General features: G+C 43.4%; 4 protein-coding genes across 4 annotated transcripts; 1 reads left to right on the forward strand and 3 right to left on the reverse strand.

The window, feature by feature from the left end:
- Positions 1–2021: 2021 nt before the first annotated feature.
- On the reverse strand, positions 2022–3553 carry LOC135489492 (uncharacterized). Its single transcript, XM_064774872.1, has 3 exons — positions 3400–3553; positions 3124–3280; positions 2022–2965 (listed from the first exon to the last, which is right to left on the reverse strand). The coding sequence occupies exons 1-3, from the start codon at positions 3551–3553 to the stop codon at positions 2311–2313; spliced, it is 966 nt and encodes a 321-aa protein (XP_064630942.1). The 3' UTR covers positions 2022–2310.
- A 33-nt stretch (positions 3554–3586) lies between these two features.
- Positions 3587–4255, forward strand: LOC135489494 (uncharacterized). Its single transcript, XM_064774874.1, has one exon. It carries the CDS (start codon positions 3587–3589, stop codon positions 4253–4255), a length of 669 nt encoding a protein of 222 aa, XP_064630944.1.
- Positions 4256–6253: 1998 nt separating this feature from the next.
- LOC135489496 (piggyBac transposable element-derived protein 3-like) lies at positions 6254–7279 on the reverse strand. The gene has a single exon (XM_064774876.1). The coding sequence runs from the start codon at positions 7277–7279 to the stop codon at positions 6254–6256; it is 1026 nt and encodes a 341-aa protein (XP_064630946.1).
- A 10427-nt stretch (positions 7280–17706) lies between these two features.
- LOC135489498 (uncharacterized protein K02A2.6-like) lies at positions 17707–18744 on the reverse strand. The gene has a single exon (XM_064774877.1). It carries the CDS (start codon positions 18742–18744, stop codon positions 17707–17709), a length of 1038 nt encoding a protein of 345 aa, XP_064630947.1.
- Positions 18745–24595: the final 5851 nt, after the last annotated feature.

The raw sequence follows: 24595 nt of genomic DNA on the forward strand, positions 1-24595 counted from the left end.
TTACATTTCAACTTTGCCCGCTCCATGGGTATATGCTAGTAGTTTATAATGTAATTGCACCATGTACAAACAACCTTGCCGGGCTGCTCAAGTTTCTTCACAGCTTCCCCTACTTTGCCTTCCAGCTTGCGGCCCCCCTTACTGGTGACCTTCACAATCTCTTCCAGCCAGTTCCATCTAAATTTGTTTTTGATTTGAGCTTTTGACGCTCTCACACAGCTCCAGGCGGCTGCAATTCGATGCATTGTTCAGTCCAAAACGAAACCGGCACACAACAAAAGCGGGCTGACATGAGCTGACCCCGTCCTGGGACCACTTTCAGCTGTACTCAAGCGCTGTGTACTCACACTACTGCGTATTGTATATCAAGTGACGAGGTCGCCACGCCGATGATACATTCGCCAATCAGAAAACTTCGGAGTTACTCGGGCAAAGCAGAATGATAAACCGCATAAATTATTGACAGTGACTGCATACATTAGCGCTAGCATTTACTGAACTGCTGAATCGACGAAAGTTGTGAAAGCAAGGTACAACACATCTTCTCCCGAAGAAAATTTTTGAAGTTCCAGCCTGAATAATTTGATACGATTTTAAGCAAATTCGGAAGTTCGTTTATAATAATATACTAATTACTATCCTACTCACCGAACGAAGTCTTCCACCAATTTTAATTCCAAAAAGATCGAATGTGAACAATAATTAAATCCACAATGTGAACCTTGTCTTGTGACGGCGATTTTCATTATTGTATTCTTTTTAAAATTCACCATTATTCACCCAACTAGCTGTAAGTGTTCATGGCGCCATTTCGATCATGAGGCGAGGCTATCCCACAGTGCCTTGCGCTGTGAGGGGATTCCCCAAGTTTCGTCAGTTCGTTGGCTGTTTGTACGGTGAAGATGAGGTCAGCGCTATTTTTAGACAGCACACGGCATCGATCAATATTTTAGTCTCTTGCACATGCGTTCCATTGGCGGTACAGCACTGTCTAGGCCGAGTCACACGGTTGATTCAGAGACTGACGGCTACAGCGTGATATACATTATGCAGCCTGCCTTTGGGAATGCCAAGGCGCGTGGTGATTCGATGGGTTTAGCTCTGGCTTTGGCGGGAATAATGCGGACAATTTTGGTGCCGGGCGGAAAGTTTTGTGGCTGGCTCTTCAGTTCAGGTCAACACCTCTACCCCCCCACTCCCCCCCCCCTAATTTTTATTGCAGATCTGCACGAATCTCGGGACCCAACTTTTTGGATACTTCATAACCGGATTTCCGGAAATTACTGGAAAACTCTCATGCCTGTAGTCGTAAATGGAGCCGGAGTGGTAAATGTGGTAGCTTTGGTAAGTTTATCGTCCCCAGTTGAGAAAACTGGGAGCTCATCAACATCATCATCATCATCATCATCACAGTCCTGAAATAAATAAACAAGGACATTCTTTGCTTTTTTATACGTCTTAAGGCCCGTGCACACCAAAACCGCGCGTCGACCGCGGCGGAAAACGCGGCGGTTTCCGCCTGCAGACAGGGGTCACACAGGGGTTACACCAGCGCGCGAAACGATGCGCGAGGCGCGCTTTTCTACGCGGGAAATTCGTCCATTTGCCAAGATGATGGAGCCAGAAGAGGACGTCTGTGATATTTTGGCATTTTATGCCTATCTAAAGCATAGAAAACGCAAAGGGCAACGTACAATTTGGGTGCATGATATATTCCAAAAAAGGAAGAAGCTTGGCGAATATCATCACTTGGTGAAAAGTCTGTTCTCCTATGAAGACAAATTCTTTGAGTACTTCAAAATGAGTCCATGGCACTTTGAACATGTCCATGCTCTCATAGAGGCTGACATAAGGAGATCCGATACTAATTATCGCGAGGCAATCACCAATAGGGAACGGCTGGCCATTTGCCTGAGGTAAGTGATAAAAACTTGATCATTCAGTTCCTTGTAACAATGTTTATTTAACCAAACATACAAAGTGTAATGTTTTTGCAATCGTCGTTGCAACTGAAAGATGATGAGTGAACGCATCACATCACATCACACTTCTCTGTGATGTATGAAATTACAGTGCAACATACGGCCAAAATAACACTTTCCATAAAACCTATAAACAACCTATATCAAGGGTACAAGGGCATCTTCGTTGCACGGATTATTGTCACCGACCCTCCTGGTCGTACACTGATCGAGACAAGAAATATTGATAAAAGTAAATTCGAAACAACAAAAATTAAATCGCGAACATAGGCTTTCTGGGTGCTTTTAAATGAACAGTCAACAGTACTTCACGCAAACAGTCGTTCCTCTACATTAGTTGTGTGAAAGTGCCTGAGTATGATGCATCAGACTCAAATGTGTTACTTGAGAGGGAGGCTGGTGTTTCACTCCGAGGCATAGGGTTGTATGGAAGCCTTTCCGCTGCCATCCCATAAGGTTGACTATAGACGCTAGTACTTGGTTGTGTGTAGCAGTACTCCTGTGTTGGTCTGAGTTGTTCTGCTGGTCGAGAATAAAGATGCTCCATTTCAGCATCATGGACAACTTTGTGGATGGAAAATCGAACTTCTGCCTGTGCTTTTGCGGGGAGCTTTCTGATGCTGTTTGCCATGGAATTGAGAAATAGGGTTACATAGTCGTCGGTTTCTTCTGCTCTTTTAGGGGTTGGTTCTTTCTTTGCTTTGAGGTAGTCAACAATGGCAACCTCCACTTCATCTGCAGCTTGCGCCTTAAAGCATCGCCTCTTTTTAGGTGGAGGTCTTGGAGTTGAGGCCGGGATCAAGCTAGTACTAGTAGATGGTATGTCTGCAACTTTGGAAGAAGGCGCTGGTTTCACAGGTTGAATTATACTGACGTCATCACTGTCATCTTCAGACAAAGGTTGCTGAGTATTTCCCTCTTGTGCTTCAACATCAGCAGTGCTTTCTCTCTCCGCCTCGCTATCGCTCAGGTTACCGCTTGTTCTGAAGAAAAAAGGTGGATCACGGTTAGAGTCGGAGGCATTGTCTGTGGCCGAGGTTAATGAGTCGGTACGGCTGGTGAGACAGAGTTGGTTCGTCAGGTTGGACTTGATGCCAAAGTTATTGTGGGGATAAAACCTAGGTATTTGTAGTCTACTTACTGGCGTTCTCCTAGAGTTGGAATTATAAATTCGAGTAGATGGGCATATTTATACGGCTTCACTTCTTTGGCCCTTTGTCCACTTTTGGTCTTAGATTTCTGTCGATATTTCACGAAGGCATCCCGGATATTCTTCCACTTTGTTTTTGCTTCAGTAACTGAAAGGATATTGAACAAGTACTTATTCTAACCGCTTTTCTCGTTGCAGGTTCCTGACAACTGGCGACTCATACTTAACAATATCATTCAGCTATCGTGTCGGGAAATCAACAGTTACTTCCATAGTAAGAGAAACATGCGATACCATTTGGAAGAGGCTTCAGCCATTGTATATGCCTAGACCCAACAGACAACAGTGGTCTGACACGGCAGCAGGATTTGGAGACCGTTGGCAATTCCCAAACTGCCTTGGTGCGCTCGACGGCAAACATGTCCTTATTACAGCACCTGTGAACTCCGGTAGTATGTACTTCAACTATAAGAAATCATTTTCTGTTGTTTTGATGGCTCTTGTTGACCACAAGTATTGCTTCAGCGCTATTGACGTCGGGGCGTACGGTTCGAATAGCGATGGCGGTATTTTCAAAGCATGTCCACTCGGCAAGAAACTCGTGAATGGAACTCTGGATATACCTGAAGACAAGGCACTGCCAGGTACTACAGAACCTATGCCTCTTGTGATGATTGGAGATGAGGCGTTTCCGCTTCGTACTAATCTGATGCGTCCAGTACCGGGACGTGGACTCTCTAAAGAGGACAGGATTTTCAACTACCGCCTGTCTCGTGCACGTAGAATTGTCGAAAATGCTTTCGGCATCTTGGCAAATAGGTGGAGGATGTACCACAGGAAAATACCACTTGACCCAAACAATGTTGATTCGGTAGTCCGGGCCAGCTGTATCCTGCACAACATGATGCAAACCGACAGTCACCCACAAGGAGCACCAGCTTGTCCACCTATTGAGCAGGGCGGCGACATAACTGATGGAATTTTGAGGGACTTGGATGACAATGGAGGTCGTTCAGGTGCTGATGCAATGGACATTAGAGACAGATTCAAAGAGTACTTTTCGTCTCCTCAAGGTTCCGTCTCGTGGCAGGATCAATGCTGCTTTGGGCATTGTGAGGAGTAGCGAACAAAAACTTTGGCGTGCCCGGGGCCTGTTTTTGAAGAGTAGGTCTATCATAGATTGTGGGTGACCAATGTCCGCGAATTCATATTCACTTAACATGTACATTGTAGCTTACTTGAACGCAACTCGGGACACTTTTCTGCGAGATGTACTTTGTACTGATCAGGTGTAAGGTGACTAAGATATAGAATTATAACAATTTGATGAAATTTCGTTATTTAGGATATCAGTCCACATGTATTACCTTGTTTTGACTTTTGACTATATGCGAGCAGCAGAATCTGAATTCTGGAATTTGACATTGGATACAATAGTGATGCCACCTATGAACGAGGAAAACACTTTCTTGTGTAAAGTGGACACATTATACATCTGCCAAGGTTGTCTTCTTTATAACATTTCATACATTTGTTATCTTGAGGTTGGCCTATTAGAGAACTGTAGCCTGGCTTAAAAAGGCACATAAGCATCGACCTTGAAAGTACATTTGAAGGGAAAATAAAGCAAACTCTCACCATCAATTCCAACTCGTTTTCCAATTGTCTTCCAGACATCCTCCTTGAAATCTGATCTTTTGTAATCTGCCTGTCTCTTGTCAAACAAAATCGGATTTTTCTCTACCTCGATAATCAAAAGTTCATGTATATCATGCTCGGGTCGCTCAGGAGAGGACTCGCTAGGTACATATCTCTTCGATTTCGCTTTGGGCATGATCAAGCCAGAGTTCCTGCTGTTGAAACAACTGGACCACGTGTGTAGATGAAGATATGACTGCACCCTCTTCACCTGATCTGCAGACTGAGCATGCGCAGTGAGAAAAAACGCCGCGGCTTGCGGGCTGAATAACTCAAAAGTTATCTGGCGCGGCGCCGCGGCGGCGACCGCGCCGCGCCCGCGCGTCAATTTTTGCCGCGCGGTTTTGGTGTGTCCTATTCATAGAAAATCTATTGAAGTTTTTTTCGCGGCGATGAACGCGCGTCGTTTTTTGCCGTCGCGGCCCGCAGCGCGGTTTTGGTGTGTACGGGCCTTTAGTAGTGCTGCTGGCATGGCTGGCGGCGGCGCTGCGGCTGGATCTAGACCTAGGAGGCCTGCTGTGATACCTCCTAGTTGTAGAAAATATACTACTGCTGGTACTAGATCCTGCTGCTGGGGGCTGTGACTGTGTTACTGTTGGAATGGTTGGGATGCCTACGGCAGCAGTAGTAGTAGTCAATGTATTATGCATGTCATGATGTGCTTGTGGTACTTGTGGCTGTGCATTCAAATGCGGGGCATATCCACGCCCGCGTCCGCGCCCGAATAATCGCTGCAATTCACCATTTACACTACTAACAACAGACATCGTGGCTGTCGAACACGGCGGTGTTTGTGCCTGGAGCACACGTAGCAAATCTGGTGATTCTATTAAGCGGGTAACGACCGTGTTTACAAAATTTTCCAGGTCCGACTTATCCATGTTCTCCGCCATTTTTTTTGATACCGGCGGTCCTGCTAGACGGCGCGCGCAATGTACACAAAAACTTATGACGTCATAATGTTCGACTTTATTTTTGTAGCGCTCGACTGATTATTTTCTCGAGTATGAAATTTTTACTCGAGTATGAAATTTTTACTTTCGACACAACTGGCTGTTCTTGATGCAAAATTAGTTATGGTATGATTTGAAACAATTGCGATCATGCGTAAAGCAGAGGCGGACATCACACTTCTCACAGAGTGTGTCCGTATTGTTGACAGAACACAATTTGCACCGGCCACACTTTTCACTCTTTACCGGCCAGTGTCCGTACTGATCCTTTTGAACATCAGTAGGCGGTGCGACACGCACTCTCTTGGGTGGTGCTGGTGTTGGTGGAGAGTCCAATGATGGCCGTCCTGGTCTCCAGGCTGCATTTATTAGTATCAGGCTAGAAGCGATCTCACCCTGAAACTTGCGCTGTGATTTGACCTTTTTGACTCTAAAACTTGCACACGCCCTTCGGTAAAGCATCCAAGAATTTACGACGGCAAGGATGATTGTTGCCAGAATAAGTACAGATACCACCTCCGTGACCTCATATGGTACTTATACCTTGCCACACAAGCATCTATCAGATCTATCCCGCCCATGAAACGGTTGTATTCTTTTACAATGAATGGACGATCCACTATAATTTTTTCCTTTTTCTTTTTGTCCCATCGTGTACATGTGTCCATGGGTTGTTCTCTTGCGTAGCTGGATAGTAATGTAACAGACTTATTGTCATACCACTTGACAATCACTGCATCTGACTTGGTCTCCACACAGCTATCAATGGAACCACGCCCCTTAGCTTCCATAGCCTTGTCAGAAGGAAGGGGACATCCCCCTAGACGGTTTTTTCGCACAATCCCAACATACAGAATACCATCCTGAAGTAACTTTTCTGCCAGAGCTATGGAGGTGAAAAGGTTATCAGCAAAGACTTTGTAGTTTTCATGTTTTGGAAGGGTATCACAGAGTTTTACCACAACATCTCCACCCATGCCCAGTTCAGTTTTTTTTCCAGTCCCTCCTTGGTATACATCAAAGTCAAACAATAACCCTGTGTCACTAGAGCGTGCCCATACTTTCAGTCCCCATGGGTGGGGCTTGCTCTTCACGTATTGTTTGATGGGACAACGTTTCCCTTTGAACGGGATCATTTGTTCGTCTAATGAATTGTGCTCACTTGGGACAAGATCCCGGCATTCATCGCGAAACATATCAACCCAAGGGCGAGCTTTCCAAATCTTGTCCTTCTTGTCATCATCTGTTGCCTTGTTGTTGTCAACAAAATGAAGTACAGTGAGCAAATAGGAGAAACGGTTGCGACCCATAACGTCAGCCACAGGAGCAAATCTTGATTTTTCCTCCCAGTATGCACGATTACCAGACATCTGATGCAGGCCCATGCGCAAGAACATTCCCAACACTTTTTCAAGTTCTTTTGTGGAAAGATTAGCTGACTTCCCACTTTTGTCAACGCTATAGACATTAGTTTGTTCTACACGTAGTTGAAGCATCTCATCGGTGATAAACTTTCTGAAATACGTATATGGGGAGGGAATATCATAGTTTGCTGGATAAACTATTTGAGCCCCCCTGGAAGTTGTATCCGGTGGATCGAAGTCTTTCTTTCTCCACGTGTAAGTAGCCCTTTCCCTTTCTTTTTCTGCTGTTGTTGAGGTACCAGGTGTGCTAAGGGTAAGTCATCATTAGTGTTGAAGTCGGAATCATCTGGACCGGAACTTTCTGGAGAATCAGTGGCAGCGACATCGGCAAAGAAGTCATCATCATTGTCATCATCCCCGGACTCCGACTCGCATCCATCAAACTCGCTGTCTTCATTGTCAATTGCAGATAAAACATCTCGCACAGTCAACTCTTTTCAGCCAACTGGCAGAAAAAAACTCAAAACACGCCCCCTATTACCCAATTAGCAAAATTCGAAATTAATTTTTTCATCAAATAATTTCTTTATATCTGTAGACTTGCCACAACAAATATTTTTTCAATACCTCTCAAAATATGTACTTGAGAGTTAAAAACATGCACTCGTCTAATTGATAGGCCTCGACCCTCCAACCTATGAATATTCATTAGTGGTCTTGTCTCCCCTGAGACAAGACCACAATTGATTTTTTAAGCCTTTTAGCAGTTAAATTGTCAATGTTTGACCGCGACGCATCAAAGAACGCGTGGTGTTGTGAATCTGAAATTTAGATTATGTTATTCCGGACAGTCGGGCAAGTAAATGGTGAAAAATAAAATGGTGATTGACCACGGAAATTTTTTGATAATCAACAAATTAGACAGACTTTGATATTTCCACTCTTTTCAGCCAACTGGCAGAAAAAACTCAAAACACGCCCCCTATTACCCAATTAGCAAAATTCGAAATTAATTTTTTCATCAAAAAATTTCTTTATATCTGTAGACTTGCCACAGCAAATATTTTTTCAATACCTCTCCAAATATGTACTTGAGAGTTAAAAACATGCACTCGTCTAATTGATAGGTCTCGACCCTCCAACCTATGAATATTCATTAGTGGTCTTGTCTCCCCTCTCAGAAATTGATGGGGGCCGCCATGTTGGAAATGCTTGCCTGGTCTTGATAGTTCATGAAATCGACTCTAGATGGCCCTACTAGCGTGACAATAGTGTCACATTGGGCTTAAGTGGTAAAATAGATGAATTTATTTGTTTAACCCTGTCCCCGACCCCCCCTAAAATTCATGTGACGTATATGTCACACGTGGCCTAAAAGGGTTAAAAAGACCTTGTCTTAACATTCTTTATTTTCTGTACTAAGCTTTCGATAAAGAGAACAATAATGGCTCAACAGGGCGACCAAGATCTAATAAATGAAATGTAACTTGATAAAATTTCAACTAATTTAGCATTATGGCTGGAACAGTAACTGTTTAAAACATTTCACATATTTAATTACACTATCCAATCTGTCCAAAATGTTGCGCTGCTCACAGTGAAGACAGGAAACGTATCTGATTGGAGCCAATTGCAGTCCACTAGAAACTGAATAAAACCCTCACACACTTTGAGTCACTCATTGGACTATCAGACATGCTTGGAGATATGTTTTCATTTGTTTTGGGCTGCAATTTCAATCCGCTTGATCTCCTCCCGGCTTATTTGGTAGGATCTCCCGGACCTTCCGACGGAGGTTGGTTCTGCAATCGTCATTAAGATATCATCGAATGGAATCCATAAGTCCCAGTCACGGGGCTGAGGCCACTTAAATTTCAAATCCTGCTGACCGATTCCCTTCGTCTCGTGCATAAAGTCGAGGTTAGCATCCTCATTGTCGTGGTAAACAGCAACTACCTTAGCCACGTACCACTTGGCGAGATACATTGCAGCAACATAGCTATCCACAACTGGCACCACAGGCAAACTGCGACTAACACGTACATCCGCCTCATTTGAAGTGGACTCCGTTGGCATGGTACATGAAGGAGCTGGTCCGAATTCTGTTGCTGGTGCGTCTACGCCCATAGCGGAAGGAATCATTGCGGTCGTGTCTACTGACTTGCTTGGCCTACTGTCCGATTGTGCATCTGTGTCACACTTGTCGTCTGCGGCTTTTACATGGTCAAACAGTGCTCGCTCCACCCGTCGCACATATCTTCCCCTTTCAGACAGTTATCGTAATAGCATGACGTAGGGCGAACCATTAACTTCATTTCACCCACAGGAAGGATGGCATGAGTTTTCATGGTCCCAGGAATTGGCTTTGTGAAAAGTTTCTAAGAATTGTAGCCGATGCATCGTAATCTCCTTGATCATAGAAGACATACTGCATTTCTTTCTGGTTACCGATAGCCCATGTGAAGAAGTCGGTAGCATCTTGAATTACAACTTTTCCTTGTTTAACTGCATTGGCAGCCTGTCTCTTTGCTTCTCCTCCTATTCCGTCGCAGACTGACTTTCCGTGCCCAACCTCAAAGTTATTCCAGCGCGCCTTGATGCCAAACAGGGAATGATGATGACAAACCATACTCAAGATATGTCAATTCCTGTACTGTGAAGATGGACTATCTGTCCAGTAGTGGACAGTTCGCCATCAGGGAGCAACTTATTCAGCAATACAACCAGTTTCGTAATGATTGCAGCGACAGACTTGGCGTTATGCTCAGCCAAATCGGAGACGAAGACAAAGCTTTTGTGGTGCAACTCGCCAGAAACCGGGTCAACGTAATACACTACCACAGGATGGAGGGTCACTGATGTACCATTCCAGTAAGCACTTTGGATCTCATCTGCATTTTTACAAGCGAAGTTCTCTGCAAAATCCATCTGTACCAAGACATCATTCGATGGGAGTTTCATTTTCAAGTCCCTGATCGACCTAAATTGGTGGCAAACGCGGTCCTTGTGCTCAAGGAAGTGCCTGTAGTCTGCCTTCATTAGCCTGATGAAATCTTCACGGCTTTCTGAGATTATTACGACTCGTGTTTTTTTCACTCCACGGAAATTTTTTTTGTGCCATTTTTGCCATTTTTCGTACTCGACTCGGGACTGACTGATTTATGACAAGCTGGTTTCCATTTCCTCCATGGTCACCGATTTACCAACTGCTTCAGGATGCGGACTGATGTTGACCCCTGGTTCACATAGGCACTTAAGTGTCAGTCCATGATACCACCATGCAGAGGGTGGCAAGGTGGGGGTCAACCGTTTTTAACGAGATTAGGTATGCAAGATCCTTCCACTAAGACATCATTACACAGCAATTGATGACTCTCAAAAATCACTAGCAACCGAGTTAGGGGCAGGCCTAGTTAGGGGGCTTGTTTTAGCTTTTTTCCCCCTATTTTTTGTGTATTTTTGGGTCAATGTTGGGCACTCCTGCAGAGACTAAAAAAATAGCTGGATTTTCCCCCTTTGTATGATGGAAGTATTTGATGAGATCTTCCATTCTGCAACAGGTCATTGAGTAACACTTCATACTTTGGTCGTGCTAGGCCTAGTAATTATGCATACCTAGGGGCAGTGCTTAGGAAGATCTCTCTATCGACGCTCATATCTCCAACACTGCAGGTCTTTGAATGCTGTGGCTTGCACATGATAAAGGCAATGATACCTACTTTCAAAATCAGAAATAAAATTTCCGGCCGCTTTTACTGTTTTCCCAGGATAAACCAAGGAAAAAGTGCTATTTTCCACCAAAATGACACTCATTGGCTAGTGCTGCCACCTTGTGTACACTTGATGAATTATAAAATAAATGCATAATGAACACATAATTTATGCTTGGTGCTGGCCATGAGGATTAGTAGTTACTGTCAACCACCATGATCACCCCCCCCCATGCCTAGGCCTACTAACCTATTTCAAGTAGGCCTACCGGTAAATAACTCCACTTGCATTTTTCCCCCCAAAAAAGAACAAGCTCATCACTACAAATTTGCCCTTGATGAAAGCCCTTTGGGGAATTGGGCCCCATAGGTCCTGAAATGCTGATTTGAATTTCAAATAACATTTCGGCCTTGGCCTACCTGATGGCAACGTAATTGAATAAGCTACATGTAGCCTTCTTACAGTCCGAAAACCTAAAGAAACCCCCCTGTTGGTGAGGATGCTAATGTTGACCCATTCATTAGCCTGTGTCATGCTGCCAGAGCATGTTGTAAGGGTTGGACCCCCCCCCCCCCCCCCCCCCCATGGCTAAGGCACCTGAAGGGCATGTGGTATGACCTACTAATACATCTTTATCAACCCATGCAGGGATCATCCTGTTCCTAAGAACCTTGCAGAAGTGCTCTCACATACTAAACACCTTCCATTGCTAAGGAGCCAATTGACCAAAGGTGCAGTTCCTACTGTAATTACTGTTTGATGAGGACAACCCTGCAGTTGGCTGCACCGTCAGAGTACTGCTATTGGAAGTTTTTAGCTCCTTGGTTGGCGGTGAAATGTTCTCCTGGAGTTGCTCTAGCATTGGCTAAATTGTACATATACATGTACTGGAATGGAGAAGTTTTTCATGAACTGAGTTACGGTACTGTCCAGTCCCTTAGGAGAGATCACAACTTTCCACATGCTACACTTGTACCTGTCTGCAGAGGACAGTGCTGCCACCTAAGAAGCAGGGACACTTTTTTTTTACAAATGGGTGATTTATTTACAAGCTAATATAATGATACATAGCAAAAAGGCTATTTTGCAGACAATAGCCAAACCACTACTAACCACTACTAGGGTGGGACCAATACTAGTAACACCTCATTTACGGTACTACATGTCAGGCCCAAGTGCAGGATAGTATCAGGGGAGAGTCCCACTTTCCAGTAGCAGGCTTGGTTGTTCAAAACTGACATTAGCGCTACTAAGTATACTGACATTAAAAATCTATCTTGGCATTTACAATTGTTTACTGAAAGCCAAAGTTCAAATTTATCCCAAGATATCGCTATAAAATCATTTTTTAACCAAGCCCCGCATTTTACCTGATGAACCATCCGCTAGATATACTAGAACATCAAATCTGGATGTCCTTCATATTGCAGGTTATGTTAGTCAAGGGAGACAAAAACACAGCATGTAACAGTTTTAGGAAATTCACCATGTATTTTTTTTAGAAAAAGAGAGATGTATTGTAGAATGCGAACAATGCATTTGCAATCAATGGCGTGGAAAATCTCACGTCAAGCCTGATGAATGTACATCCAATAAAGTCGTACCCTTTCATTCTAAATCAAGAATTCTTGATGTGTAGCTGACAACTTTCACTGGGCTAATTCTGCCCAGTCATGACTCAAAGACCAACATTTCAGAAAATCTGTCTCCACCCTCTTATCATTTCTCTCTCCCAGCTCAAGAGTGCTTGACCAGCAGTCCTTATGATACTGTTGCAACAACATTACCCATCAAATTTGCCCTTCTGTCCCGTCTGCTGGGTTTTCTAAGGCGTCGGCTGGTTGAACAGAGGAAGAGGCAACAGCGGACTGAAAAAAGATATTGATGGAGAATCAGGTTTGGCTTAGAATCCCTCATTGCCAAGGAGATGGGAGCCAGAATGGCATCAAGGTTTTCAGCTTAGTCCCTCCTCTCTCATCAGTGACCTTCTTACATGTAAGTCAGTCGCTGCAGGCAGAATTAACCGATATTCACTTTGGCTTGCCCCGAATCTTTCCCCTTTTTTCATTCAACTCACCTCTGTAGCCATGGGTGCTGGTTCTACTTCTGGTTCTACATTTGCCACAGATACTCGATGTTTAGCCTCACATCCTTTACACAGAGCTGAAAAGGCACCAGATTATGGGGGTAATGATAATATGATGTACAATATAATAGTGTGAGGACATGATGATGATGATAGACTTGTTTTGATAATGCGACCGGCCATGCTGATTTTGTACGGCAGTGAAGCATCACCTCCAGTGGCACTGGCAGGGAATCATAACTGGGACTTCCTGATCATCAAGCCAAGGCTCCAATCAACTTTCTAGGAAGAACACAAGTGAAGTGGTAAATCGTTATCACTCAGTTGGTTTTGCACAAAAGTTAGGTTTAGTCAGAGTGGGTATCATTACAGGCCTACTGCTTCTTTTCTACTTCAGTGATTTTGAGACTGATCCCTTACCTGAGCCAACTGGGACAAAAACTCCCCACTTGATGTATATTTCCCGAGACATCACTCGATGAACTGAACCACCATCTTTTCTGGGCTTCCGACTTGTTTTAGAGGGTTGATGAAGTGGGTGCTGGCATCTCCTTTGCTGATTCCATGATAAACTCAACTTGTATCGGTGGTTTGGGCATATTGTGGTGTCCAGAACTGGAGAACTCATATCAAACACGCCAGCACGAAGTGCTATGAGCTCCCATTAACTTTTGACTTGACTGGCTTTCCTGGAGGACATCCAACGCATCAAATGGGAGTGCACGTCCTTCTTACATTGTTTCAAGGGGATCACACTCTTGTCATTGGGGTATGAAGCGTCAGTACCACACTCGATATCCTTGGATATGACAGCAAATCCACATTTCAACTGTGATTTTTCAGGTTCCATTTTCAATAGACTATCACACAATGTACACGTGCATGTACACAATGCATTGTAACTGTAACTGTTGTTGTTGTTGTCGTTGCTGGTGTTCGTTTCCGCCTAGACCGCTAAGCCTCCACAGGGGTAATAAAGGCCTCTAGGTTGTTTGAGGGAGTGTGTGGGAGGGGCAAGGGAGAGGGGGGTTCACTAACATCTAAAAATGTAATTTTATTTGGAAAGCATGTGTATTTCGTCAGTTATCTGAGGGAATGGGCAAAAAATGGGCACCAGTGAGAAGGGCGCGACTCGACCCCCTCACCGGAAAACCGTAAGGGCGGCCGGATTTTTTTCTTTTGCAAATAAAAAAACAGCATTCTGACTTCCTTACCTGGAAGTGGCATCACCTAAAAAACTGCAGTGTTGGAGCTAAAGGAGAGTTAAAATTGCCTTTTTACTGAAATTTGAGATGGCATTGTTTTTGGGACGTACTGTACCTGTCATTGAAATGTACCTGGGGCAAAACAAAAGGCATGAAAAGGTAGCTCAGATCATGTACTTTCAATTTCAATAGGCGGTGTTTAGTGATAATTCTGTTTGATGCACGAAAATTGACAAAAGACTTAGCCTATTTTGAGGGATAATGCATGTTTTTTTAAAAGGAAAATGAGTAGGAAATGGTTAACAGCCGTACCCCAAAACTGTGGGGTTATTTTCGAAACCAATCCACCAGCCTTCATAGTACCCTAGGACAGGTCTGTGGTAGAAATTACAACTAGATCTGTTGACCCCCCCACCTTGCCACCATTTGCATGATTCTGCATGGTGGTATCATGGACTGACACTTAAGTTTCATAGCGATGTTCTGATGTATTGTGCATAAGCAGATGTTATGTGATAGAAACTTGGTCAGCTTAATGTTCTTGGGTCGCAGGCGACAAAAATTTGACATAGATATGCGCAGGTCTGGACGTTCTGCTCGAAGCTTCTTGTGAAGATTGGCCAGGTAATCATTGAGAATTTGAACCTGGACCTTCGTAGCATCGATCTTTTCGGCATCATTTTTCCCTGACATGTTTCTGCTGACATCATCTCTCTCAAAGAAGGAAACCACTTCGTCACGCACGTACGCCCTAGCAGAGGCTTCTCACTCATTTCTCTTCTTTATTTTTACAAGTGTGTCCCTCCGTATCTTTGTGTTTATGCGCAACATGTTCATCAGTCTGTATTTCTTACAGATTCCACTGCTAAATATAAGGGAAGGGAGCTTCCTACTTGCAGCCTCAGTCCCGATCTTGTGCGTATTTTCAATATTTGAGGTGGCAACATTTACGAATATGAGTTTCTGTCTGATTCTCGATGGTACTTCCAATCCGAAGTCAGAAAGCTCAGCATCTGTTTACTTCTTGGCGTCAGGATTGGTTGGTTGTCTTCCTTAGGCCTAACGGTACTTTCTTCATTCGTATGCATTAGACGCTCCTTCTGTTTTTGCATCTTTCTAATCTTTTTTTCGAGGAGTACGTTTTTCTTGACCAATTCCTTTTCTCGTTTCTTAGACACTCTTAAGGCTTTTGATGTTTTCCTACCGGTACTTGAGGAATTGCGACTTCGGATTGGTAATTTCACCAGCAGAGGAGCAGTGTTCCCAAGTTGCCATTACTATTAGGAATTGGTGGTAGGCCCATATAACTACATCCTGCCCATGTTATATGCCATCTCTTTGAAGTGACATAGCACATAAAGATCATCAAGTATTTGTCAGTGTGTTGTCTGTGATGCAATAATTCATAAATAATCTCAAAAAATTAGACAAAAATTGGATTTGACCACTCAAAACATGCCTAAATGTAGTGCATCAGATACGTTGCCACATGGCATCAGATACGTTACCACATGGCCGACGTGTATTCCCGCTCGTGGCACTACAGTTGAGCCACAGATTACTGAAACACGGCCTGTCATGGCTTAGCGTAGTTGCCTTTAAGGTTTTTAATAAGCTATGTACTCTAAATAATACTCAGGGATATATCCTGCTTCAAATACTGACCTAATAAATGGGAGAGCAAGGCAGGAAAACACAAGTTAACGCCCCTTTTTTAAATCGGGAAGCTGTTCATTTGCAAAAAGACATATCTTTCATTGTCTTTGGGGTTAGGCAAACCAAGAACGCAATGACATCATCATTCACACTAATGACGTCATGAAGGAATGCAGTTTTAAACATCATTGGTAACGTATCTGACAGTCACGTATCTGATGATCCTTATGCATGAACTGCTTTCACAGTAACACTAATCGACATACCTGTTTTCTTCTGTGTGTGATTGGTCACTTACCTTAGTACCTTTAACCTCATACAGATGTCCTCGCTGTATGAGGTTGAATTGTCTCCACGTGGTGCAAAGTATAGGTAACGTATCTGACGCGTATTTTGCGTATCACAGGGAATCTGCGATAATTTTGATCCCATTATTTTTTCTCAATGACGACCATCTAAAGTTGTTGTCTTTGGGTTCTAGTGCTACCTATTACCCTATTATAAACAAACGTTAATGATATATTGATCAAATATTTCTATTCTTTTACTAATTTTGAAGTTTGGTAACATATCTGACTAGCTTTGCGACAGATGGTTATAGATGTCAGAGAAAATTTTGAAGGATCAAATTGGCCCAAACGAGCCATATGTTTATGCTCCACATACCCATGCAAAAAAAAGACCATTTAGTGCCATAAACTCATGAATAATAAGGTCAGTTTGGTTTACTGCAAACATAACCTCACCGATGACATTGGAAAATGGCAGTTTTCACCACTTTGGCATCAATTTTTTTCAATCTCTATGCATAGGAGTGTCATATATCGTTGTGTAGCGTGCAAAGCCAACCACTACTAAATATCGGTGTGTGAAACACCAGAATATTCGGTCTGTGGGTGCAGCAAAGCCCCAAAGACATGAAAATCAGCGAATTGCACACTTTATCTGAGAATGGGCCCGCAATCAAGACCTCACAAAGGGATGCGTCGTGCGTCGCAATCCTAAATTGCATAATAATTTAACATCAGCGAAGGTAGTGTTCTCTTTAAAGGCCATTGTAACGACCTCTGAAGTTAGGACGACGATAAATAATGGCCAACATAAGACACGAGTTGCGACTGACCCCGGAACTACTTTATTATAATGATGTATCAATACGCAATACACTACATCTCCCTTTCTTCGAAAAAGAAGAAAAAGTTAGAAGACATACAATAACAATGATACATGAAGATGGAATAAAGATAAGACCATTAGAGGATTCAAAGGTCTGAAAGTAGATTCAAGAATAAGTCACTTTAACTACAACAAAGTAACAAATTTAGAAGGGAAAAAAAAACACACCAAATGTGATAAAAAAATTTAGAAAATTACTGATTTTGCGTTTTGTAAGTTTCTCTAGTTTCCACACTATTCCAGATTACTCAGTTTTCCAATACCACTATTGAGTAGAAGACTCAAAACTTATACCAACATGAACCAGTCTAGTTAGCACAACACTCTACACAAGTACACATTTACTTGACATAGTCTTTCAGGTGGTTTGGAGCACTTGAGACTCTTCCTGTTCTCAACTGTTCTGGAGGTTTAGAAGCAGGAGTAGGAACTGACCTGACTGGAGCTGAACCTGGAGGACCAGAAGCAACAGGCCTTGGAGCTGCAATAGCAGGAGTTTCTGGTGGCCTGGGCTGAGTAGCAGCTCAGTTTCCTCATTCATCAACAGATGGCGCCTCATGGGCTCATAGATTCCAGATTCTCTCGTTCTCAGAATGTGTCTCCTGTTTCTAACTATGGTCTTGCCAGAGGGTGTGACCAACTTGTATGACCTTGGACCATCAGCCTCAGACACAAATTTGGCTGGTGTCCAGGTTTTACCAGTTCTGTACCTCACAGTATTATTTCTAGTCAAGTTTGGAAGTTGTTTTCACATGCTTGTCATAGTGTACCTTGTTTCTGGCTTTACATTCTTGCAACCTGCCAGTCACTTGCTTTGGGGACAACAATTTAGGCTTCAGCAGTGACGGATTTGTAGGCAATCTAGTCTGTGTCCTTCGTCCCATACACCTTTGTACAGGGGAACCCAAGACATTGTCTCTAGGGGTGTTCCTATAGTCCAACAAAGCCAACTGAAAATCTGTGCCATCTTGCCTACACTTCTTCAGCATGTTTTTAGCAATCTGAACTGACTTTTCTGCTAGGCCATTTGCCTGTGGATTCTTAGCACTGAATGCCTTGATTTCAAACCCCCACTGGGTACTGAAATCTTTCATATCACGACTAGTGTACTCCGAGCCAGGATCAGAATACAAAGTCCTGGGGATGCCATGGGTGGCAAAGACTCTTTTCAGTTTGGATATGACAACAGGTGCACTATGATCAGGTTTCAGTTCATCCACTTCAAAATACCCAGAATAGTGATCTACAGTCACAAGATAGAAATCATCATCTAGTACAAACAAGTCTGATGAAACAGACTGCCATGGTAGAGTTGGCACAGGAGTGCTCATCATAGGCTCTTTCTGCTGTTGACTTCTACTGGCTTGGCACAATGGACATTTGCTTACAGCTTCTTCAATCTGCTTGTTCATTCCAACCCAAAACAGAACGTCTCGAGCCAGCTGTTTTGATTTGACAATCCCTTGATGCGAACTATGTATCAACTCTACCATGTCCTTATGCATCTGCTTGGGTACAATGACTCGCTCTCCTTTGAAAAGGATACCATCATACACAGTGATCTCTGCCCTATAGTCCCAGTATGGCTTCAGAACATTTTCTACCTTGGCTCTGTCATCAGGCCAACCTTTGACAACCTGGTTTCGCAACTTCTGCAACTCAGCATCATTCTCAGTATTTGTCTTCAACAACTTCAGTTTGGAATCAGAGAAAGCATGTACAGTAGGAATCTCCATAGCACAGACTTGGTAGGTGGTAGTCATGCATGTCATCAACTAGGCCTCTGTAGTGACAATCTTTCAATGGAGCTCAGCTCAGACAATCAGCAACAGGAATATCTTTCCCTGACTTTCCTATCAGTTTGGAACTGTATGGTTGCAATTTCAACCACATCTTCTGTAATCTCAAGGGAACTTGTCCCAAGGGTTTCTCAATGATGTGGACAAGAGGCAAATGGTCTGTCTCTACTGTGATGTCATTTCTGCCATACAGTAGGTGGTGAAAGGGCATGTTCACTTTCGTTTTGTGACCAAGTTTTGTGATCCTTGGGAAAACGGAAAAAGCGAGGAATTTGAAAATTGCAGGGATGATACAATGATTAAAATGATTAATATTGGGTGAAATGACAATTCGTTTACTTGTCATTAACTAAGACAAAAGAACAATTGAACTGATTAGGCCTTGTGAAAATGCCATGATTTTCTAAATATTACTTCAGAAATGGGTTGTGCCGGTCATGAGAGCTCCAAATAATCCAATAATTTGATTCATAATTATCAGAAACACCCCAAAAAAATGACTTTGAAATTCATCGTTTAAGGGAGAGTTGACCTCAGATGAACTATTAATTCCTCAAGCCATTTTAAAAATAGCCATTCATTACTTCGAGTTGGGTATTACATGAATCTGTTTGTAACACAGCAGATTGAACCATTCAACTGTGGGGGTGTGCACTGCGTGCTGGACAACAATGGCCACAGTGAACAATGAAGGCCTAGGGTTCATAGGCCTATAGAATGGCAGATGTGCTGAGCTGCCATCATTTTCCTATTGAAGGACACAAAAAGCCAATTGTTTGAGTTACCTGGGCCTACTGCTGATGAACTTTCTAATAGTTTTCTTTACTTTTAGCTCCTAAAAATGTCGTAATAAATGTATTGAATCTCAATATGGCCCTACTCTTTCATAAAAATGACTTGTTCTTCATCAAGAGGGCATAATGAGAATGAATGATGTCTATAAAAGTGATCAAATCCAAATGGACATCAGAAAGAAAAGAAATGATAATAAAATGAACCATTTCATCGCATTTGCTACAGATAAGAGTTGGGTTTTCCCCTGGATATCACCAGTCTTCCTGTTGCCTTTTTTTTCTTCAGGGTGTTTCTAACAAATGAAACCAATGGCAAATATGAAAGCGGATACCAGTACCATTTCATTTGTGAGAAAAGTATAGTTTGGTGTTCATAAGCCTACTGTCAACACATCTATACTAGGCATGCTTGAAATCCCTCAATTGTGAAGCACCCACCACAATGAACTGCATGCAGTGAAAACTACCCAGTGGACTTAGGGGACAGACACACCAATAAGAGGACTTTGTATGGCAATGAATGCTTTAGATGATAAGGGAAAGAGCAAGCATTTGGCCTTCTGGTTTGATGTTCCCCCCCCCCCCCGATCAGTGTGATATAGCTTATTATTGTAGTTTGTTTTTTCTTCTATGAACAGAACTTGTGTTGAACCGTGCAAGGCATACATTTTTAGTTCAACAACAAATGGATTTGATTACATGAGGTTGCCAAAATCATCATCAGCGCCACCATAGGAGTAAAGAGAAACAATCGGACAGAATTTGCAAACCAGGAAAACATCCCAAGTGCGCATGTGCGATCAATCATTTTTGCCTGGGGCGAGGTGGCAGATTATGACCAGTTGTTTATCTTTTCTCCAATGGTGGCACTGATGTCAAGTGTGGCAAATGAAATGATGATTACCTCTGAGACATACACTGGAAGTGTTATTTGTGACAAATAACCCCATATCTAATTTAACACATTATTCTTTCAAAATTAAACCCAAACTATTTTAGCATTTGTCATCTGAACATTGTTATTCTTCTAATTGCCCGAGGAATTTATTGTCTGGCCATGCTATTGATATACTACTGTGAAGCCTGCAACGCATCTGAAATTGAAAAACGACACTGGTTATTAGAGAATAAAACTTATGGTATAGGTTGTCCTACCTATCTGCAATCAACTGCCCATAAATGGAATCATCAGTCACATCCCCATCAGTTTATCCACAGTCAGAATCACCAGTAATCCAAAGGAACAAAAGATAATCCAGGACTTGAATCCAGCTAAAGTATGCTATGAACACAGTCTAGGCCAAAAATTGAACGTCAGAATCATATGAATCATATGAATCTAGTCAAACTGCTTTTATGAACATAGTCTAGGCCAAAAAGAAAACATTCAGGGTAAAGTTGTTCCCTTGTTGGTCCCAAGGTGATGCAGCCACTGGTTGCCTATCATCATCCATCCTCCACCAGATGTTGTTGGGGTCTCTTAGATAGGCGAACCAGTGGCCCACATTGCACTGGTCCCCAGAATGGCACATGATGCCTTGAATTATCTTGCCATCTAGGGTACCTCCCTCTGGAGGTCTAATCTTGGTCATGCACTTTTGATTGCCTGATCGTCTGTTGACCTCGATTATAGTTATAGGTCCATCTACAGTGATCTGAAACCCCTGCGAGTGGCGTTCACAGACTCTCCCATTTCGTCCTTGGAATTGACAGTGACCCTGGAGAATACCTGAATTTGCAAAGTGATCATGGTAAAGATCGATAAGTGACACTGCTTGGGGGCCACGTGGAACGTTAATCCTTAACACGGTGCCATCCCTCACCAACTGTAAGTCAATGTGCCCCAGGGGGCAGTGGAATTGCCCTGGCCACGAAGTGAGAACTCCTTCAGGTATACTGAGTTTTTCCAACAAGCTCATTAGAAATTCTCCTGCATCCTGGTATACTCCTAGCACATACCCTCTCCCATCAATTGTGGTATTCAGAGTGGTAATGAGTTCCTGGACAGAGAAAGGTGCACCCTGTCCAGCCATCCTGGCACAAATATCAAGAAAGGTGTTGTCCACAAGATTTGGTTGATCACCTTGTATGTGCTGGCCAAGATTCACATGATTTAAACACTGGAGCACAGCATTGCTGTAGCAAATGTTTGCGTCATTGATCAGTCGTGATCCTGGATATTGGGGCGGCATGGGCTCATCATTCCTGTCCACATCAGCAATGTTGGTCACTTCAGAGTCATGGGTGTCAGGGATCTCAGATTGTTGGGGACTTGTGCTCTGTTGTGGTGGGCGTTGTCTTTGTGTCCTACGGAAAACTGGTGTGCGACCCCTTGGCGCAGTGTAGCGAGGCTGAAGGGGTTCTGGCAGCTTTGGGTCGGCTAGATGACATTTTCTTACTACAGGATCCCGAAACCTCTCCTCAGCACACAGTATCATCAGAAGTGCGGCTACATGGGCATCTGACGTGAGCATACGGGAGCCAAGGTCCCTCTTGGCAGCTGTCCCACAAGTCCAACCACAAAGTCTCTGTAGCGGCCCAGTAAATCCTAGATAGTTCTCCAACTCGCTGTTCCTCGGTGAACCACTCTGTGTGAACACTACTAGAGGCCGTTTCATGTTCCCGGGTTTCTGTTCGTCCTGTTTGCCGATGGCATTTTCATCGTTATGATGGTCACTCCTGTCTCGGGCCACTGGAAGTAAGTTTCATTGTTCCAGCCATCCGGAATCTCATCGACATTTGTGAAGTAAACACGGGTGGTAACTGGAAGTTCACGTGCCATGTCCCAGTATTCAGCAATACTTTCGAATTGGCCCATTTGAGCACCGATTTCGAGTTGCTTACAATGGGTAATGTAAGAACAACCCCTACGAACCAAGTACGGTCCAAGAGTGAATTCGTATATCTGCTGTGCACTAAGAGCCGGCAAGTCAAGGCGGTCTCTGAGTTGACCAATGTCTCCGACTTCAACACTGTTCCACTGAATACTCCTGGCAGAAGGGAACTGCAGCACATGAGGAGGAAGAGTGACTGAGGGGTCATGCAGGAAGTTACTGATGTTGAGTCGGTGCTTAATCAGCTTCGCCAGGCGAACCTGCTCCTGATCATCCACGAACTTTATGTTGAATTTTGCATGGAACTGATTGAAATGTGACACTGCAGCTAGCCATATAAGGTAGATACGAGGACAATTCACATAATCATTAGGTATACCATATTTGTTGCAAAATTGTTCTCCAAGTGGTTGGAGGAACTGATAAGGTATTATGTCCAGGATTTTTTCATCAGCAATAGCTCCATGAAATTGTTCTACTCCGAATCTGAGCTTTCCAACTATGATTTTGCTGTTTTTTGTGAGAACAGGGTCGCTGGGAGATGCCGTCATCTCAATTTTACCACTTGTTGGATCAACTTGGAGAATATCCTCATCCCCCTCACTAGGCCATATTAGCCTGCAACCATTCTCAGAACACCACTGCTTCAGATTTGTCACATTTTGTTGGCTTACATTATGTGGCACATAGATGTACCCCTTGTCCACAGCGAGTATCACGAAGTAGTCCGAGGTTCCTTGAAGGAGAGACAGAAGTCCCTGAGGTGCGACCTCACTGTCAGCCTGACTTTCGCATAATTGCAACTCAACACCACACAGATTGCTATCACCACACCTTGGGGTGGCTGCTGCAGCCACAGGAAGTGTCAAAACCACATGTCCTGTAGTATCCACCAAAGTAGAAAAGGTTATGAAATGCCCTCCCTTTTTGGAATAATAACAATCCTTCTGTTGCTCATAATCCATTGAGTTCTGCACCTTCACTTTTTTAGAATCCATGCTTGCAGCAACAGGCATCCTTGAAGAACCATCTTTTGGATCAGAAAAGTAGGACAGCAACTCACTATGGATGGGGGATTCTCGACCTTTCATATTGGAGTAAACATCATTTTTCTCAGAGTCACTTAGGTTACCAAACCACTGCAATGGAAGGCTTGAGCTATTGAGAATGTCAGCACACAACTCAGTCCAGAAAATGTCATTGGCAGTTGGCAGACCTATATCAAAGTACGCAGCCAAATCACGAAACTCTACGTTACTCCGCATTTTGTGCCGATACAACAATACTCTAGCAGAAGGATCCAAACTACGGCAGGTTGACTTCTGGGTCCTCCCCTGCTGATGCTCCCACACAAGCAGCCAGAACTGTTCCTTTTTCATGCCTGTGAGATTCTCTAGCTTCCAATCTGGCATCATCCATGGCTTTCGCATGTGATTCCAGTCCCGTCGTCGGTTCTCAGGCCATTCATGTCTTGGAAACTCAGCATCATAGCAACTGTCTGATACCCCATAAACATATGTTCCATCAGTGTTGTTTTCACTGCGGCTGGAGGTTTGGCCAGGCCTATCGTTGGGACTGGCAGTTTCAGAGTCTACGTCGTTGTTAGCAGCAGTCTCCGGTTCATCATCAGAAGAGGCGGTGTCCATTGGTTCATCATGGCTGGCGGTGTCCATTGGTTCATCATGGCTGGCGGTGCCGATTGGTTCATCATGGGTGGCAGTATCAGCGTCATCATGTTGACCATCAATTGTCCCATTGCCTTGGACGTCTGGATTACCTTGGTGATATTGAGCCTGTAATAGAACAAGGAATTGTTGCAGTTACTAGTGAGTTATACATGACACTTTGCACTTTGCAGGTGGGCTGCTGTAGGCACATGCCTTCCCTATTTAATACCTTTTTTCTCCAGAATCAAATGATTTTAGTTTTAATCAGCTGAAGGCTTTGACAAAGTAGTGGTTCATGAACTTACAGCAGTCATCCAATGCATGGCAGTACCAGTCCCAAGTGTGCAATTTCAGAAACTAGTAGACCAATTCAGAAAGTGCTGATACTTGGTATCAAATGAAAATGTACCATGAATACATTTTAATTGAAATGTTACAATTGCTAGGTAAAATCATTTTATATCTTTAAAACACTGAAACCTGGCAGAGAAAGAACTGACCACCGGTGTAAACCTTGAGG

Source organism: Lineus longissimus, chromosome 6, assembly GCF_910592395.1.
Source record: "Lineus longissimus chromosome 6, tnLinLong1.2, whole genome shotgun sequence".
NCBI classification, from domain to species: Eukaryota; Metazoa; Nemertea; class Pilidiophora; order Heteronemertea; family Lineidae; genus Lineus; species Lineus longissimus.